The sequence below is a fragment of the Arachis ipaensis genome, chromosome B7 (genome assembly GCF_059453495.1).
Source record: "Arachis ipaensis isolate K30076 ecotype BB chromosome B7, ASM5945349v1, whole genome shotgun sequence".
In the NCBI taxonomy this organism is placed as follows: domain Eukaryota; kingdom Viridiplantae; phylum Streptophyta; class Magnoliopsida; order Fabales; family Fabaceae; genus Arachis; species Arachis ipaensis.
Genome location: NC_142442.1, coordinates 2,926,917 through 2,945,282, shown reverse-complemented (window position 1 = coordinate 2,945,282; position 18,366 = coordinate 2,926,917). Strand labels below are relative to the sequence as shown.

The following is an 18,366-nucleotide window of genomic DNA, read 5'->3' as shown; positions in this document are numbered from 1 at the left end:
TATTTTGATGTTTGTAAGTGAGAATGGTTCATGCTATGTTCGAGGTGAATTGACAAAGACCTAGATGAATTTACTAGAGATACATTTCACAGTTACATAGAGGAGAGAGGAATAAACTAGAGCCTCTTCAAGTTTCTACAAGAATGGCTCTATGTTAAAAAACATTGAAATCTATTGTCTTGGCTCAAAATCATAGGCTTGTTCATTGATGGCAAAAAACCCCTACACCTTCCTCCTAATTCTCTCTGTTAGAGTATGTATTTTTGAAATTGACTCACATAGTGTTCAGTTTTCACTTTTCACAATATGAAATTATGAATTTAAAAACCGTTAAAGTTTTGATTATATCTTAATTTTTTATTTATAGGCCCTAAAGTTTCATAGCTAATATTTGAGTTAATTATTTATATTGGAGGCACTCTACATAAATATAGTTACATAATTCATTGATCATACTACTAATAATAACAAGTAGTACATCAAATTTAAAAAATAAAATCCTTTATATAACAATAATATTCAAAATCCCGAGTTAATTTTTTACTTTATTATTTGTTCAAGTTATAAACATTGCATTATAGTTTAAAAAAAATTCATGGAAACTAATAAGGAAATTGTTGAAGCATTTTATTAACTTGATAATTTAATCACATGATGTTAATGTTTTGTAAATTTATCACGAGTATATATCTATATATGGATACTAATTCTTAAAATTTAGAATGATTGAGAACGAAATAAAATCAAATTAAAAGGAACATGGTTAACATTTGGAATTTAAAATTGTCCAAAAGTTATAAAGTAAGCACCAAATTAAGCATCATTTATTATTAGTAATTAAGATACCAATCATTGGCCTCTTTAAACAATTATTCAAAGCTTGCCAAAAAAAAATTTCAATTGAACCAAGAAGTTATAGTTGGATTGTCCGATTCAAACTGCTCCATAGTGATGCTTTGTGATTGCAAAACTTCCGAATTTGGTTCAGCTTCAACATGTTGGGTTTGGAGTTTGTAGAAAGCAATCTGAGCTTGAATTTTTGCTAGCTCAATTTCTGCATTTTGAACTTGTTCATACAATGAAGAGATAATGCCAACACTTCCATAAACAGGGTCATCAATCCTCCATTTTGCTTCTAAATACAATGCATTTGCAGCTTGTTCTCTCAGATAGGTTGGGATTCCCTGCAATAGTTTAAAAAATTTATTGTAATTATTTGATACATTCTATAAGGATACCCAATAAAGTAAAATTGCAGATAACTAGTGGTATAGGTTGAGAAAATTTTTAAAATCAAAGAATTTTTTAATACAAAATATATAATGATAGTAAAATTAAACTAAAGTTTGGTTAAGAATATTTATTAATCTTTTTCATTCAATAAATATATTAAAAACTAATTTTAATTCTTTAATAATAGGTTTTTCTTTGAAATATTTTCTAAACATGACATATTTTTAAAAGGCCCCCTCAACATTAAGCAACACTCGTCAACCAGAACAATGAGCAGGGTTTACATTGTAAATATAAAAGCAAAAAATAACTATAACAAATAATAGTACTCCAATAATAGCTTCTCAATATAACTTTTAGAAAAATACTATAGAATATAATAAAGCATAGAAATTAAATGACTTATTTATAGCATAATATTACATTGTAAAGATAAAAAAAATGTTTTGTATGAAATATATATATAAAGAACTACAATTGTTTATCAAAACAAATCATGTTCTTAATTCAATTTTAACTATTTTCATCGGTTGCTAACATTAAAATAATAATATTTTGTATTGATACTCACATTAACTATTATGGTTAAGACAATATATAGTACTTTTTTTTAAGATTGTACATATTACTAAATATTATTATGTTGAGGTAAAAAAAGTAACCTGAAGCATTCTTCCAACATTACTGCCACCATAGATTTTGTGGACACAAGCAAATTTTTGAGGATCATTGGCAGGAAAATATGGAGAAAATATGCAATCAGAAGGGCATTTTCTTCTTTGATTCTTGCAAGCAGCACATCTTCCAGAAATCATGATATGATATCTATATAAAGAGATATAAGATCTAGGTAAGAAAATCTCTTACCCTACACACAAAAGATTTCTTCTTCTCTATATTATTGGTCTTAGTGAGAAGAAGAAAATCTAGACAAAATTTGATGTAATTTACTAAAAGGAGATGATTTATATACTTTTACCTTAAGCTTAGATCATGGTTAGATTTGTTGTTGATAGTTAGTTATAATCTTAACGGCTAAATTTTTTAATTGCATTATATTATGGAGGAAAGTTTTCAAATAAATGAGGCAAAAAAGGAAAGCTTTTATGATGGTTTAATAATATATTGAACAATTGAATATGTACACTAATAAATAGACCCTAATATATATATATATGGATAGATAATACATTTTTTCAATTGAGTTCACATTCATATATAGTAGCTCTTATGCTAAGGAAGAATTTTTCATTTTTTTGATAATTTAAAATACTATTAACATATGCATTCACTTGCAGCACATATTTATTTATCATCATCTTTAAAAGAAATAAGAATATAAACTGTATCATTAATCATCGTCTTAATAAAAAAATATACATAAATTTTTTTTAGCTTAAATCTAATATTCTTTTGTCTAGATTCCTAGTAGATGGTAGTTATTATTATTATTATTATTATTATTATTATTATTATTATTATTATTATTATTATTATTATTATAGGTTTCTAGGAGAGGAAAAACTAATGACATTTGATGGTGTAAAGTGTAAACTAACGGATGACAACATTAATAATTTGTCAAATGGTTCCTAATTGCTACAAATCCATTGTCCATACATATTAGCAAGACTCAAACAAATTAAAAACTTGACGTTATTACATGGTTGCAACTTGCAAATATTTATAAAATTAATTTTATTTAAATATTAAAAAAATATCAACAAGATTATAATCTAAAAAATAGGTAACATTGTTTTTATATACATTTAATTTTAAATGGTTATATATATATATATATATATATATATATTATAATGTTAATTTATAATTATTGAAACATCTAAGATCAACATACTCATAATTGATCATAAACAAAAATCTAAATCAAAATTAAGGATGAAATGAACACACCTAAAATGAAGTCAGCCCAGGTTCACCCTAATGGTCCAGTCTAGTAACACGATTTGATTCTACAAATAAAAAATTAATAAACTATTTGACTTATATATATAAAGTTATAAACTTAGTTTCTTCCTCAGCGAAAGGAAACCTTAGTGTCAAAGTCAAACAGTCCTTAGCCGGCCGGCTAAAATATTTGAACAAAAACATGTTTTTTCACACATTTAAGTATTTATTTCAACTATCAATATTATTATTGAAATTTTGGGCAGTAATTTTTAATATTTTTTTATTATATGATCTGTATAAAATTAAATTGTTTTTAAAAAATAAATTTTATTAATTTATATTTACAAATTTTTAAAAATATAAATATAAAATAACATTAATATCATATATAATATTAAGTTTGTTGTTGATAGTTAATTAGGTATAATCTTAACGGCTAAATCTTTTAATTGCATTGTATTGTGGAAGAAAGTTTTCAAATAAATGAGGTAGAAAAGGAAAGCTTTTTTATGATGGTCTAATAATATATTGAACAATTGAATATGCACTAATAAATGGATCCTAATATATGGATAAATAATACATTTTTTTTTGAGTGAGTTTACATTCATATACAGTAGCTCTTAAACCAAGGAGAAATTTTATATTTTTTTGATAATTTAAAATACTATTAACATATGTATTTGCTCATCTACTACTGCTAGTGTCACACAATATCCACCAAGTTGGGAATACTAGTAGTACTCATACATTAATAAGTGTTTGGATGAACAGAGGATTTTAAAGTTACATAGGCATAAATTAATTTAATTTAATTTAATTTATTATTATTTATCTTTTTAATGAATAAAAACTCAATATAGCTCACGAACTAGTAGAATAAATTATTGACTTATTTTGTATGTGAATTTTTGTTGTATGTCTTGGTAGTGGAGGTTTTGTAGTATGTTGTATTTTACAAAGTTTGTAATTTGTAGTTGATCTTTAATTGACAATATTGAAATAAATTAATTATAAATAAAAAATTACTCTTCTTTTTAAATTGAGATTAATAAAAATAATCTAAAAAAATATCATAATCTTTACTTTATGAACAAAATAACCACAATTGACAACTACTTAATAATTACCGGAAAAGAAAAAAGAAAAAAAAAAAAGAAAGAGAAGTAGTAAAGCAAACATCAAGATATATATTTTGAGCTAAGACAAATTAAAAGGCTTTATTTCCTGAGCCTTTTAAAAATTGTACTAACAAAAAATGTTAGACACATGAGTTTTAATTTTTTTTTCTCATTTAGTATTCGGATAATTTATACTCTATTTGAATTGCAAACCGGATTATAATAAATAAGTCGGTCTGTTTAATCAAATCAAAATTATTTATCACTAAGATCAATTTCATTGTGACACAAAGTTTTACTTTTATAATTAATGTACACTTTCTTAGCTTCGGCTAAACTACTAGGACCACTATTGGTAGGGGTGTGTATGGGTCGGGTGAAATCGGATTTGATATGATTCAGATCCGATCCAAAATATATATCGGACTCATTTATTAGACCCGAATCCGATTCTAAACTTGATGAAATCTATACACTTTCGGGCCACGATTAGGATTTCACCGGACTGTTAACACTACATTACCTTGATACCTTCTTATAAGCTAGCATGTGAAAATATCTAAATTTCCGAGACTTCAACCATATTATTTGACATAGTAAAATTCACTTAAAAAATATAACAAGAACCAACTCTTCTCTAAAATTAAAGCATAACCATAATCAATACTAATATTGTCTAATAACACCAAATATTTAAATCAATATAAATAACACAATATTATCCATTAGTCTAAAATCTTATGCATTTTAAACATAAAACATTAACTTATAGTCTTATAATAACTAATAACATAAAATATTAAAGTTTACAATACTTAAATTCCACATAAGAATAGCCATCATTCATCCCTAATAACACAAAATATTAAATGTGTATGATGACCGGGCCACCGGGCCGACTTCGGACGACCCGACACATGGCCCGGACCCGACCCGAAATAATGACCGGATCTATTTTTGAGACCCTTATCCGACCATAAATCCGGTAAAATCACACCAAAATAGCCCCTAAAGTGTTCAGGACCGGGTCGGACCATGACACCCCTAACTATTGGTTTCTCAAATAAATAATGCTCTATGCAAAATTGGATTTAGATATATATGTATATATAGTGCAGCTTTTTAAGGCCATGTTATTATATAGTACTGCATTCTGAAAGTTATGATTTAAAGATCTAGCGTAGATAACAGTGTCTTGTTAGTAATAAATTAAAAAGGTCATATATAAACATATGAAAAAATATATATTAAAATATAATTATTAAATCAGTTATTATATATTTATTTATAATCATCAATTTATAATAGAATAATGAAAGATAAGACATATAATCAAAACTTTATTTATAATTGATTTTTAATGTACCCAGAAACATGATCGATAACTTTCGGTAAAGTACAGTTTGATATGTTGGTTGATTCCATATTTCCATTATGCTTAGAAATTTCTAATTAAATAGGAATATGTAAAAGCATAATATATAAGTGGAGCAACATGGGGTGGCACCGTGGCAACGGTGCAGCGAATCCGAATCACAGACCTTTTTTTTTTTTTGGCATTGGTCTCATCAAAAAGTGGGTTGAAGCTTGCTTTCATTAGTGAAATTGCATTATTCTGTGTGAAAAATTGAAATTCCTATACAGTTTCTTTCTATAGCTTTCAAAAATTAAATATATATATATATTAATTCGCCCCACTAATAGTAGATTGAAAATGAGGTAATATTTTTTATATATAGAATATAGGTGGTGTTAATTATTTGTGCTGATGAATGAATTCTTAGCTTGTCGTATAATTTTGATGTGACTTTGAAGGTTAATTTATCATCATCAGCCACATAAGATCATATCACCTTCATGTTACTGTTTCATAAATCATGATAACTAATAAAATATATAAAATAATAATTAGAGAAAAGAACAAATAGGTCCCTAACCTTTTGTCTCGCGGATATTTTCGTCCCTGACCATTAAAAAATACTTTTAAATCCCTGACCTTCACAAAACTTGGACGGATCAGTCCCTGACGGAGACATTTGGACGGATCAGTCCCTGACGGAGGTATTTGGACGGAGGGACTGATCTGTCCAAGTTTTGTGAATGTTAGGGACTTAAAAGTATTTTTCAATGGTTAGAGACGAAAATGTCCGCGGGACAAAAGGTCAGGAACCTATTTGTCATTTTCTCTAGTAATTATCTGTGGGTTGAGTTCTGGAGAGTGCTTTAATTTGTTCCACTTTCAATCAAATCTCTCTTTTCATTATTTTATTTTCTTCTTTTCACACTTAAACGTGTACCCTTTATCTAATTTTGGAATATATATATATATATATATATATATATATATATATATAATAACTAACTCAACTCTATTTTGCTCCACACACATAAAAAAATCCAAGATGAGTTATGGTACTAGAGTTTTGATTTTCATTTTCCTTGTTATTAGATGTGGATTTTCAAAGGGTGAACAAACGGTGGTTCCAGCAGTTTATGTGTTTGGAGACTCACTTGTTGATGTTGGCAACAACAATTACTTGAGAATCTCTGTTGCAAGAGCTGATCATCCTTACTATGGAATTGATTTTCCAACTCATAAACCCAATGGCAGATTCAGCAATGGCAAGAATGCTGCTGATTTCATTTGTAAGTATATATAGTAGTCATCTTCTATGATTCCATTACTGTTAGCTTCACAATCATTTGTTGATTACACACATATGGGATTTATATATATAAAAAGGGACACCAACATGGGATTTAGATGTAGAAGACGTCAAACTTAAGGAAACTATATTATTAAGGTTTCTTATTAGCCCCTTAGACCAATAAATTCTATATACTGTTCCAAGTTCCAACTCTTGATGCCATTTTGACTTCAAGCTACCATATTGAAAATTGTGATATTTTAGTTATACATTGCTTGTAGATAGATTTTTATTTTAATTTGTCATAATAGTTTAATAGTATTTGGTTGATATGGATGGGTGGCAGCTGAGAAATTGGGATTGGCAACTTCGCCACCTTACCTGTCCCTAACTGCAAAATCAAATGCCAACAAAAACAATGTGTCCTTGGATGGTGTTAGCTTTGCATCCTCAGGTGCTGGAATATTCAATGGCACGGATGAACGTTTTGTAAGTTCCATCTTTCATCTCTCCACTATTATTTATTTTGGCCAACATTTTATTTTTCTACCAAGGTGAACCCAAAAAGGGTATAGGGGAAAAATTGGATTAAAAATGCAGTGAGTGTGGATCGAACACGCAACCTTCAGATCTTCAGTTTGAAGCTCTCCCAACTGAGCTATCCTCGCAAGTTGTTATAAAGTTTGTTATGCAAAATTATTTATTTTGGCCAATATTTTATTTTTCTACCAAGGTGAACCCAAAATGGGTATAGGGGAAAAATTGGATTAAAAATGCGGTGAGCGTGGATCGAACACGCGACCTTCAGATCTTCAGTCTGACGCTCTCCCAACTGAGCTATCCCCGCAAGTTGTTATGAATTTTGCTATGAACAATTTTATTTGCAGAGACAGGCAATACCGTTGACAAAACAAGTGACTTACTACTCAGTTGTGTACGAGGATATGAAACGAGAAGCAGATGCTGCTGCTCTACAAAAGCGTCTCTCAAAATCAATTTTCGCTGTGGTGATTGGCAGCAATGATCTCTTTGGCTACTTACAATCATCAAATCTTCGTAAGAAAATCACTCCACAGCAGTATTTGGATTCCATGGTTTTCTCACTCAAAGTACAACTACAGGTTAGTCAAGCTAATATATACGGTATAATAATCACTTTTACAGTGCCTAGTTATCTTGTTAACTTTCTTTTTATATATGTCTGGCAGCGATTATACAATCTTGGTGCTCGTAAATTTGAGATAGCTGGCATTGGGGCACTTGGATGTACCCCTGTATTTAGGGTCAGGAACAAAACGGAGTGCATTACAGATGGCAATTATTGGCCAATTAAATATAACGAAGGCCTTCAATCCATGCTTAAGGAATGGCAATTTGAGAATAGGGACATTACTTACTCCTTCTTTGACACTTATGCTGCTCATATGGACCTCATTCAGAATCCAGCTTCCTATGGTACTATTAATTATCATATGATATTCTCTCCTATGCATATCATTTTTGGTGTTTTAGATTGTTATACGTAACGATCATGATAAACTTTTTTTTCTCCTTTAAGGATTTAGAGAGATCAAAGCTGCTTGTTGTGGATTCGGGGAACTGAATGCAAGGGGTCTTTGCTTACCACTGTCAAATCTTTGTTCCAATAGACAAGACCACATCTTCTGGGATTTGTTCCATCCTACAGAGGCAGCTAATCGTATCTTTGTCGACAAAATGTTTGATGGTTCTTCAAAGTACACGTCTCCTATTAACATGAGACAGCTAGTTGCAGCCTGAAGTTAATTTTCGCCAATGATTTGTCTGGTTGGACAACATTCTTTTGTTCAATTCGTTGTCAATGGGGCAATGTAGGTGACAGAAATAAGAGAAAACAGAACCGGATTCGTTACAAAGTTAGAAGTTAGAACACCCCTATACTTGACCAATCTATTATCTTAGTTAACCTAATGGTAGATGGAGAAACAACCAACTAGACTTTGATCATGAATTAAGAGATAGAGAAAATACATCATCAAAAAATTGGTTTAAATTGCCTTTGTCAATATCGAATTCCAACAACTTCTCTATGGCATTCTGCATCAAAGTCCAGAAACATAAACATGTCTAAATGCTGAGGACAAGGAAACACTAAGCAAATCTCATGTTCAAAATGTTATCCCTGTAATTTTCGACTCTGGAAATTTAAATGATACCTTGTACTGATGATCTCGTGCCGTGATGTTATCATTACATAGACGCTCAACACACTTGTTATTTGCTACAGCATCCAACACAAGTGCAGCTCTTTTTATAATTTCATGTGGCACACCTGCATGAGCAATGTAGTTTGCGTCAGAATATAGAAAGTTGAAAAAAATATATTTAGATCATAGCATAATTTCACCTGCAAGCAGTGCACAGTGCAGTCCTGGATGATACCAAAATCCCACGTTATTTTCATTAGTTTTTCAACATAGACATTATATTACTAAAGCAAAAGAATACCGTAGCTATGATGCGCATGTCCTGGAACAAGCCTGCATACAGTATCATAATAGCAAGGCTGAAAACTCCTTAGAAAACAGAATTACTTCAATTTTTACTTAGTAATTTCAATAACCAATACTCACAAGAAAACCATTATAATTGATTGAATCAAATATTATCATTTAGTGCAGATTATTCTAACTGAAACATATGCATGCTCAAGTGTTTATATTTTGGTGTTCAGTGTGCCGTCTCCAGAGGACAAAGAGATTGCATTTATTAGGTTTAGTAAACATGCATGTTAGCAAAGTTTATCTGTTAATTTGGTTGGCATAAGTGATCATATGATGGTTAATGTAATTCTTAGCATACTGAATGGCAGAATTAAGAAAAAGATACCTATACAAAAATACAATGTCTTCAAGAAATGTAGAATTATCGTCAGGCCTCAGTATACTCATTGTATGAAAGCTAATCTGCTGAGACTGAAACAATTCAAAAATATTATGTTCACAATGACTCAGCTGAAACCTTGAAAACTTAAACTCCACTATGATGCACAAGCAATAACCTTGGTCAAAGAATGCCCTTGCAATAAATCCATGAGATGAGTGCATATGAAGACCTGCAAAAATCACAACAAATGAGCCATTGGAGTCTCCCATGAGGAAATCCTCAGTTACAGAAAGAGAACAAACAACTAATTGCCATATATTCATTTAACCAGTTTTGTATAAATTTGAAATGCAATTTGACTCGTAGAGTTTCAGGTAACATTCCTCAATGTCATTTCTGAAATTGTTCTCACTAAGTAATATGTCTTTCTTTTTAAGAGACAAGTAAATTTGAATTATTAAAAATTAAGCTGAACCGCGTATTACAAATACTGCAAGTTCAATTTGGCTTCAAGCAAAGAGGTGAAGGTAAACCATAATGAAGTGCTTTAACCTTTGGTGGTTCATCATACGTTACAAAGTGATTTATGGTCCCAGCTAGCAGACCAATGCCATCTGAAACGGGATAAAAAAATATTTATGGCCAAAACGAGCATGTGCAACAAATTCTGCGATCCACATATTTGTGAAATTAGATGCTTCATAAACACTGGAGATACTGACCTTCTGTGAGAGTCCCTTTTCCAAATTCATCTACCAGACATAGAGATCGTGAAGTAGCGTGCCTGCAGGTTTTCCTCAAAATTAAAACAAAAACTAGTGTTATTTTAGTACACTACACTACATTCTCCTGGAACCCTTGATCCATTTTGTTGTCTTGATAAAATCATGCTGAAGAACATCTGTGATTATGAAATGAATGGCTCATCATTCAAAGGTCAGATGCAAGGAGAAAAGATACCCTTTCTGCTTAGGGCCATGGCTAGATCAACGCATTGGCCTTACTCTAATCAAGTTTTTCTCGGTATACCTTAGCATCATTCCTATTTGATGAAGATCAATCATGAATGTTGATTGTTCTGCTGTCATCAGCCTGCTTCCCGTTGCACAAAATATTCTGCAGCATTGTAAAGATAAGAATGTAATAACTAGGATCAACAGATAAAATTGTTCCTCCTTTCACCTAAATTAAAGTCCTCCTTCTAGAGTGCTCTCTTTTGAAAAATATTAAAACCACTTAATTTTCTAAAAAATTATGTAAAATGACAAAGCTAATCGAATTTTGTTATACTAGATATATGTAAGATATTTTTTCCTTTAATTTTTTAATATATATTAACGACTGATAATTGATGAACATAGCAACACCCATCATAGTCGATATAAGCAAAGCCAGGATGTAGATGCTGTCTCAGAATTACTTAGGTTATAAGAAATTCATACCTATCAGTCAGACCCACTGTTGCTGCATCTGCTGGCACGAAACTACCAATGTGGGATAGAAAAACAATTAAAGCCACCTGCTTTATATAGATACTCTTTCCAGAAAAATTAGGACCGGTGATGATATTAATTCTTCCTGATGTAAAGAACAAATGAATGTGGGTTAAACAGTCAATTTGGTGACCAGGTTTATTGGACATAATATAGCCGATGATAATTATATATGTCTACATCAGTTTACCATCACGAAGAATCTTGGTGTCATTAGGAATAAAAGTATCGACAGTCATTTCCTGCAGAACATGCCTACAAAAAGAATAAAGTTTCACCATCAATCATCTTAATAGTCTTCCATTTTGGAGAGGTTCTTTTGAAGGTGGATTGTTTGAACCTTCCATTTTTTATATCGAGTAAGTTCTCTTCAGTCAACAAAGGCCTGATATAGTTGTTCTGCCGAGCAACCAATGCCATAGACAGAAAGCTGAAATAAAAATAATCAGGCAATAAAGTCAAGGAAAGTGACAAGGCACTATTGGCTTTGATTTATGTAACTAATTTCATTTAGTGGTCAAGACTTAGTTGTTATTAGAAATAAAAGTTAATCCCCAGTCATTATACAAGCAATTTTCTTTTACCAGTCCAGTTCAGCTGCAAATGTTGCCACCTTTGTCAAGTGGCTTGAGAACAGAACTATATGTGAAAACAAGTCTCTTGTGATCGCCCTCTCCATATCTTGAAAGATACAAATTAGAAATAAGATTTGCACCAGAGACCAAATATAACTACCCCAAAAATGAAAAACATCATGGAAATATGAAGTATATGATTTTAATACCTAAAATTTTATGATAGATATCTCCTAGAAGATTGTCCAGTTCTCTTGTTTTTGGTGTACGATAAAAGTATCTTTTTGTCTCTGCATCTGCGTCACAAAACTATATTTGAAATTAACATTGTCCAAATAGAACATATCAGTTACATAAATTTGTTTACCGGGTGCAAACATCAACATACTGTGTATTCCCAATCCACAAGCTTCTCCAGAGTGGTTTCTTCAAGTTTTTCTTCAAAGATACACATCAAATATCCTATATTGAACACAATTTTACAGAAACAAAAACAAACAATAGTCAAAGCTAAATTAAATTTCAATTACTAGTACAGGAGAATCTCCATCACAAAATATATTTAATTCTACATCAAATATAGCCACATCAAATCTGAAAAACTACAGGTGAAATTAGCAGTTAGACTGTGATTGGCGACTTTAAAGCATTAGCATTTATTAGCTCTGTTCACTTTCTTTTACCATGATGCCCACAACTTTGGCTGCGGAATAGGTGAATTGGGTACTCTCTTTATAAAAAAGGATAAAACCAAAGGCAGGTTTAAGCAGGATTTGAACTCAAGACCCTGAAGAACTTAAAGACAAAACGACATGTACTAAGTGACCCATTGGACCATTACTTGCTTCTTAAGGATACAAATATAATCAATAAAATCAAAATACCTATCTGCTGTATGTAAACTATACAAGGAATAGGCTTGTCCTTGAATATAACAGGAAATTGTGCCAATTCTAATGATGAAACCTGCAAAAAATATGTACCATGTTCATGATGAAGAAAAAATATAAATACTTGTTTTAACAAATTAAAGAATGCACCATAGCAACCTGTTGGAGAAATTCTGGCAGTTCCTCATATATTTGCCTCAACTCATCCAACTGCCCAAAAAAAAAAATGGAAACAAATTTATACCAAGTTCTAAAATTAAAATCTGACCACATAGAAACAAAGTTTAACCGTGAATGAAGAAGATTGCAGAGTGGAATTATCTTGGATATCGATTTCTATGGATTAAGTCTTCTGTTAAAATCTTATCTAGTTACTAAATTAGATGAAACATGAAATTCAATTTGAATTGGATGATCATATTACCTAAATTCTTTATATTGCTACTTAGTTGAAGAAAAGAACAAGTAAATTGGCTTTAACCTCATCACAGAAACCTTCTTTCACTATTGTTGCATATCCCTTCTCTTTAGTTCTGTTTACGTCAATAACACCAATTACCTGCAAAATACACTGCTTGTTAAAACTGGAATGCAAGTGAAGGAATACTCATCAAATTAAACAAGCCACCCCATTGCATTCACTTTTAGTTCTGATGAAACAGATGCCTCTCCATTCTGTATTCTCTGTCATGTAAAATGAGGTTCCATTTAAACATGCATCTATTTTAGAAAACGAGTCATATTCTGCTGAGAATATGTAAACGCAGTGTTGAATATCGGAATCCTTTGTTCAAAACAAAGTTAAAAAAATTAAACAGTAATTTATCCAAAATAAATAGAGATGTGAACAGTAAAATGCCATCTTTCATGTCCTGTGTGCATTTTCTTTTTTATAATTAGTAGGAAAGGAAACAAATAGAACCTACCAGCTCATAGACATAAGCAAGTTCCGTTGATATGGATGAACTTGCCTGCAATAATGTTACACCCAAAAGGTTATTTAGGCAAAGCCGCAAAGGACCCATGTAATTGCATTTCAAAAGAACAAAATATTTACCTTTTCAACAATATCCAGATTCAAGTATTTAAGTTCTTCTCGAAGACCTTCTGAAATCCCAACTTCAAATATCTTTCCCAAATGCAACAGCGCACAAATACTCTAAAAGATAAAATGAACATTTAAAAGAAAATGCAAAAACTACAAAAGTGATGATCAAGGCATATTTCCACAATGATAGACATTTTTGAACAGCACAGGAAAATCGACTACTTTGTTCGAGCATAATAAGAACCTATGATTCCACGAAATACAATGGAGAGAGTCACGTAAATATAAATATAAAAGTCCAAAATATTGATTTCTTTTAACACAAAAGTAAAAAAGAATACAAACAAGACAAGGAAGCAATACTAGAAAGCATTCTCTATTCATTTACCTTGAGAAGAGCTGTCCAATCAGAGCTGGTGCATATGGAGCTCGGAGAGTCAAATTTCTTTACTCATTGAAATTGAATATTCTAAAGTATTAGTATAACGAAACATCACATTTGAGGAATGAAAAGATGGATAAAACTTGGAAATTATATCGCAATTTATGACACTACCAAACAGCAATACTTATACACGTCATGGTCCAGCAAAGGAAAGAGAAACATCATGCTTATGGTACTTTCAAAGGAAAGAGAAATAACATGCTTCTAAAACTTATACGGTTCATTTCCACAGGGAAAGAAGATCTTGTAATTAACAAAAATTAAATGATCATATACTATAATCTATGAAAGGGGAGCTTCAAGAATAAACCATCTGAGAGTATAGTCAGACTAGTACAAACCTATAAGGAGAAAAAGGAAATAAGATTTTTATTTTTTATTTATAAGAGAGCAACTTCCATACCTTTAGCAAGTAGGGAATATCCTTCACAGATTTCAGGGTGTCACGTAAAGAAACGACCAATTCTTCTGAGCATAGAAAGAAAGATACCTATTTCCCGTCAAAGAAAATCAGCAACTTTCACGAACCAAATGAAGACATGTGATATTTGACTAAATAGCTATATCATCTATAAAAGGAAGAAAAAATAAGTAGAAATTTCTTCCACACTTAAGCCTATAATTCTGCTGATTATTATAATATAATTAGAACACATATACTGAGCTATAATTGGATACAGAATTTAAACGGTAGTTCAGAACTTCAAGATCAAGTATAGGCCTCATGAACCAGTTTCTGAAATGAGAAGATAGAAAAGAACTGTTACCAAAAGTTCTTAATTCCGAGTGATATACATGTTGTCAATCTCATTAATACTCCTTACCTCAAAAGACGTCTACCCATTGGAGTCACACACTGCATACAGGACAAAGGATTTGTCATTTCAAAAGAAACTGATTCACTGAATTGAATTATAACAAATCCGTCAAACCTTATTCATCATTCCAAATACTGAAAACCTGCAACTAAGACATTTTGTTTCAGATATTTACATAATCTTCATTCAAAGTATAATATTTAAGAGTGAATATAATTACCCTTCTTTTGGTCTACCAATGCCCATGTGGCTAGGGTGCTTGTCCATTTGGAATATTTGTAAGGCTTCATGTGCTGCTACATCAAGTTTGAGAAACTTATGTCTGTATCTCTATTTTAAAGGAGGACATAATTTGAACTTGACATCATTCCCTTAAACGTAATATATATATATATATATATATATATATATATATATATATATATATATATAAAAGAGAGAGTTGAATAAAGAAAAGGATACAATGAAATTTCTGCTACAGAATCTACTGTAATTGATGTGTTTCCAGATTCCATTTGCTCAAGAGTATCTACAATCCTTTCATTCTCTAATATTGCAAGAAGACCACCGCTAGCACGAACTTGTACTTCACTTCCCATGTCCATCATAGAACTCAACTGAAGTTGTATCAGGGACAATAGTAAAAAAGAAGGGTGGCATTAGATATAAAGTTGTTCATGTTTATTACACTAATAACTGGATACAGGGATGTCTCCCATAACAGACTAAATGCAAGCAACAAATTCACAAATAAAGCTTTGAATTGATGATCTAAGTGCATGCACTTAAAAGGCGACCATCCAAAGATCCTTGAACGTCCATTATTATGATAGCATGAAATAAAGATGCAAATGACTAACATCAATCATTTTCAAACTTACATAATAAACCCTCTCCTTTTCATTTAATCCTTCATCCATTCCCACCACTCGCAGGTAAATTAATCTGTAAAATCAGGAAATGGACCAAGCAATAGAGCTTTATCAAATTTTCATATCCAAAATACCATGGAATAAAAAATATCTATGCAAATCAATGCCTATCAGTAAATATTTACATTATTGACAAGCACAATGCAAAAATGTAAGATGAAAACTCAGGTGTAGTCAACTTCACATGAAGTTAATAGCTGAGAGCAATTAAATAATTTGACTGATTTGACTAAATTTTCATCTAACAACTCACGGTTATCAACTTTACACGAAGTTGACTGCACCTGAGTTTCCAAGTTTCTCATTAAGATCACAGCAGTATCAATACCTATGCCATGCTTGCTCATAACTGAATATTGAGCTTTTAACAAGCTTTACTTGAGGAGCCTCGGCTGCTTCATCTGCATCACTTCAATAGGTAAAAGGTATCCTAGAAACTAGTCTTTCATAAGTCAACTGCATGATGTGCATTTTACCACTTCGTTGCAGAGCAGATAAGAAGGATTCCTCACATTTAGAGCTTGTATAAATTATTACAGGGTTTGCTTGATATTTCACTGCACAAATAATTGAAGCCAAGAGATATTCATACACTACAATTTATACCAATAAAAGAAACCACTCAACCTCAAATCAAAACGGGTATATTAAGTGCAACAATGGAGCTTTTAGTGTAAAGATAACTCATCCATGACCCTGACAAGGAATATAGAAACTAAAACTAAACTTTATTATAACAAGAAAGAAAACATACCCATATCAATTACTGGATAAAGCTTGTCACCATCATCCCATACTTCAAGCACATAAAGTTGGCGAACACTGGAATCATAGTAAGAAACTCCTATTCTGGAATGAATGATTACGAAATCATCACAAGGTTTGAATTCAGGCACAAGTTTCCATTTCAAGAAGTAAGAAAAATCCTGGTGAATACGATTACGAGTAACAGGACAAGAGCAAGAACATTCAGCAACATATAACGTTTATAATCAATCATCTAACGGCTTTCTCCCAAAACATTAGCACATTGTGCATTATTTTTAATTTCCAATGTCTCTAAAATATTTTGCCACACAATTCAAGATGGCCTTCCTACTATAGTTCTTTGCACAATTAAATTTCTAAGGCAAGAAAACTAACTTTAGTTTTGCTTCTTTTACACGGAACAGTTTTAAGCAAGATTTGCAATATTGAGCTATTAAACAAGTTTACCTGTGACCGTGTAAGATGCAAGCCATGTAAACCTGCATTTTAACCGCAAAACCAGAATACTTGTCATTTCTTCAAAACTGTTTCGCAAAAATCCATTGCTACAATTAACAGTAATTTTAAAATTAAAGCTCATCAAAGTGTTATATTTCAGATCAACGATTTGAGTAAGAGCGCGATCTACAAAAAACAACTAATTATTAATCTCAGCAAATAATAGCGCCATTCAAGTTTTTCAGCTAAATTAAATGGAAACGAAATAGCAGAAGTAGAAAAAAAACTAGTGATTCGTTCAAAATTTTCTTTCATTTTCTCTGCGATCAACGAAACAGTGAAAATCGAAGAAGAATGCATGAAAGAGACACCTGAGGAACGGCTTCAACGTCCTCCACGTCGTTGTCGTCCATTTTGGCGCGCAATCTCGTTCGCTTTCTGCATTACCCGCAAAGCGAGCTGCGATTTTGATTTTTGAGTATAAAAAATTGTAAAATTACGCGGTTTTTTTTTTTACTATAAAAAATTAAAAACAAGTATCCTAACGAGTATGGGCTTTTTGTAGAAGGGGCCTTTATAATCTTTTAGTCGAGAATCTAGGGCTTGTTCCTTTAGTAATGGGCTCATAGGCCCAAAACCTAAAAAATATAGAAAGTATAATCCTTCATGGTTAATTTAACTTAATTTGATGTGTATGCTTAAGTCAATTTTTATTTTCTTTGTACTCATATCAGTGTATTACAAATGAATGGTAGTATTTGGTAATTTTCTCAAATATCATTGTACTAATAATAATTTACTAGACGAATTATAAATAAAGGACACTCTTTTTTTTTTCAAAGAATAAAGGACACTATTTATGTACTGATAATTTGGATTTTAATGTTTTTTATGCAATGACAATTTATACAAAAACCCCCTTATATTTATGAATTGAAAAAGACCAACAAAAGCATCTCATGCAAATCCTAAAATAAAATTTACCCCCTAAAAATTTATTAAAATAAAGTAAATTCGTCCCAAATAATTTTTTTTTAATTTCATATTTTAGAGAATTACTCCAAAATCAGTGTTTAGCATTCCACAAAATTCTCTATCATATAAAAAAAAAAATTAGCTTAGTCGGGAGAAGATTTGAGTCTTGTGGATATTGTTACATTAAAAGTTTGATTAATTTGCGT

The 18,366-nt window shown here is 31.1% G+C and overlaps 3 protein-coding genes and 1 non-coding gene across 4 annotated transcripts; 1 reads left to right on the top strand and 3 right to left on the bottom strand.

Moving 5' to 3' along the window:
• Nucleotides 1-896: 896 nt before the first annotated feature.
• LOC107606548 (LOB domain-containing protein 23-like) lies at nucleotides 897-2,048 on the bottom strand. The gene is made up of 2 exons (XM_016308600.3): nucleotides 1,896-2,048; nucleotides 897-1,184 (listed from the first exon to the last, which is right to left on the bottom strand). The coding sequence occupies exons 1-2, from the start codon at nucleotides 2,046-2,048 to the stop codon at nucleotides 897-899; spliced, it is 441 nt and encodes a 146-aa protein (XP_016164086.1).
• A 4,579-nt stretch (nucleotides 2,049-6,627) lies between these two features.
• Nucleotides 6,628-9,118, top strand: LOC107609563 (GDSL esterase/lipase At5g55050-like). Its single transcript, XM_016311562.3, has 5 exons — nucleotides 6,628-6,911; nucleotides 7,260-7,402; nucleotides 7,801-8,034; nucleotides 8,122-8,368; nucleotides 8,472-9,118. Exons 1-5 carry the CDS (start codon nucleotides 6,668-6,670, stop codon nucleotides 8,690-8,692), a joined length of 1,089 nt encoding a protein of 362 aa, XP_016167048.1. The 5' UTR covers nucleotides 6,628-6,667; the 3' UTR covers nucleotides 8,693-9,118.
• TRNAF-GAA (transfer RNA phenylalanine (anticodon GAA)) lies at nucleotides 7,688-7,760 on the bottom strand. The gene has a single exon. It is a non-coding gene; the product is annotated as a tRNA-Phe (tRNA).
• MSH5 (MUTS-homolog 5) lies at nucleotides 8,877-17,620 on the bottom strand. The gene is made up of 33 exons (XM_016308601.3): nucleotides 17,557-17,620; nucleotides 17,195-17,226; nucleotides 16,734-16,828; nucleotides 16,456-16,536; nucleotides 16,308-16,380; nucleotides 15,929-15,992; nucleotides 15,510-15,664; nucleotides 15,268-15,369; nucleotides 15,162-15,189; nucleotides 15,054-15,085; nucleotides 14,908-14,965; nucleotides 14,633-14,719; nucleotides 14,173-14,229; nucleotides 13,794-13,895; nucleotides 13,663-13,707; nucleotides 13,218-13,295; nucleotides 12,896-12,946; nucleotides 12,731-12,812; nucleotides 12,235-12,308; nucleotides 12,056-12,155; nucleotides 11,856-11,952; nucleotides 11,612-11,701; nucleotides 11,462-11,526; nucleotides 11,221-11,356; nucleotides 10,808-10,894; nucleotides 10,501-10,562; nucleotides 10,331-10,392; nucleotides 9,954-10,007; nucleotides 9,782-9,867; nucleotides 9,401-9,432; nucleotides 9,300-9,323; nucleotides 9,109-9,224; nucleotides 8,877-8,989 (listed from the first exon to the last, which is right to left on the bottom strand). The coding sequence occupies exons 1-33, from the start codon at nucleotides 17,596-17,598 to the stop codon at nucleotides 8,897-8,899; spliced, it is 2,442 nt and encodes an 813-aa protein (XP_016164087.1). The 5' UTR covers nucleotides 17,599-17,620; the 3' UTR covers nucleotides 8,877-8,896.
• Between the last annotated feature and the right edge of the window lie 746 nt (nucleotides 17,621-18,366).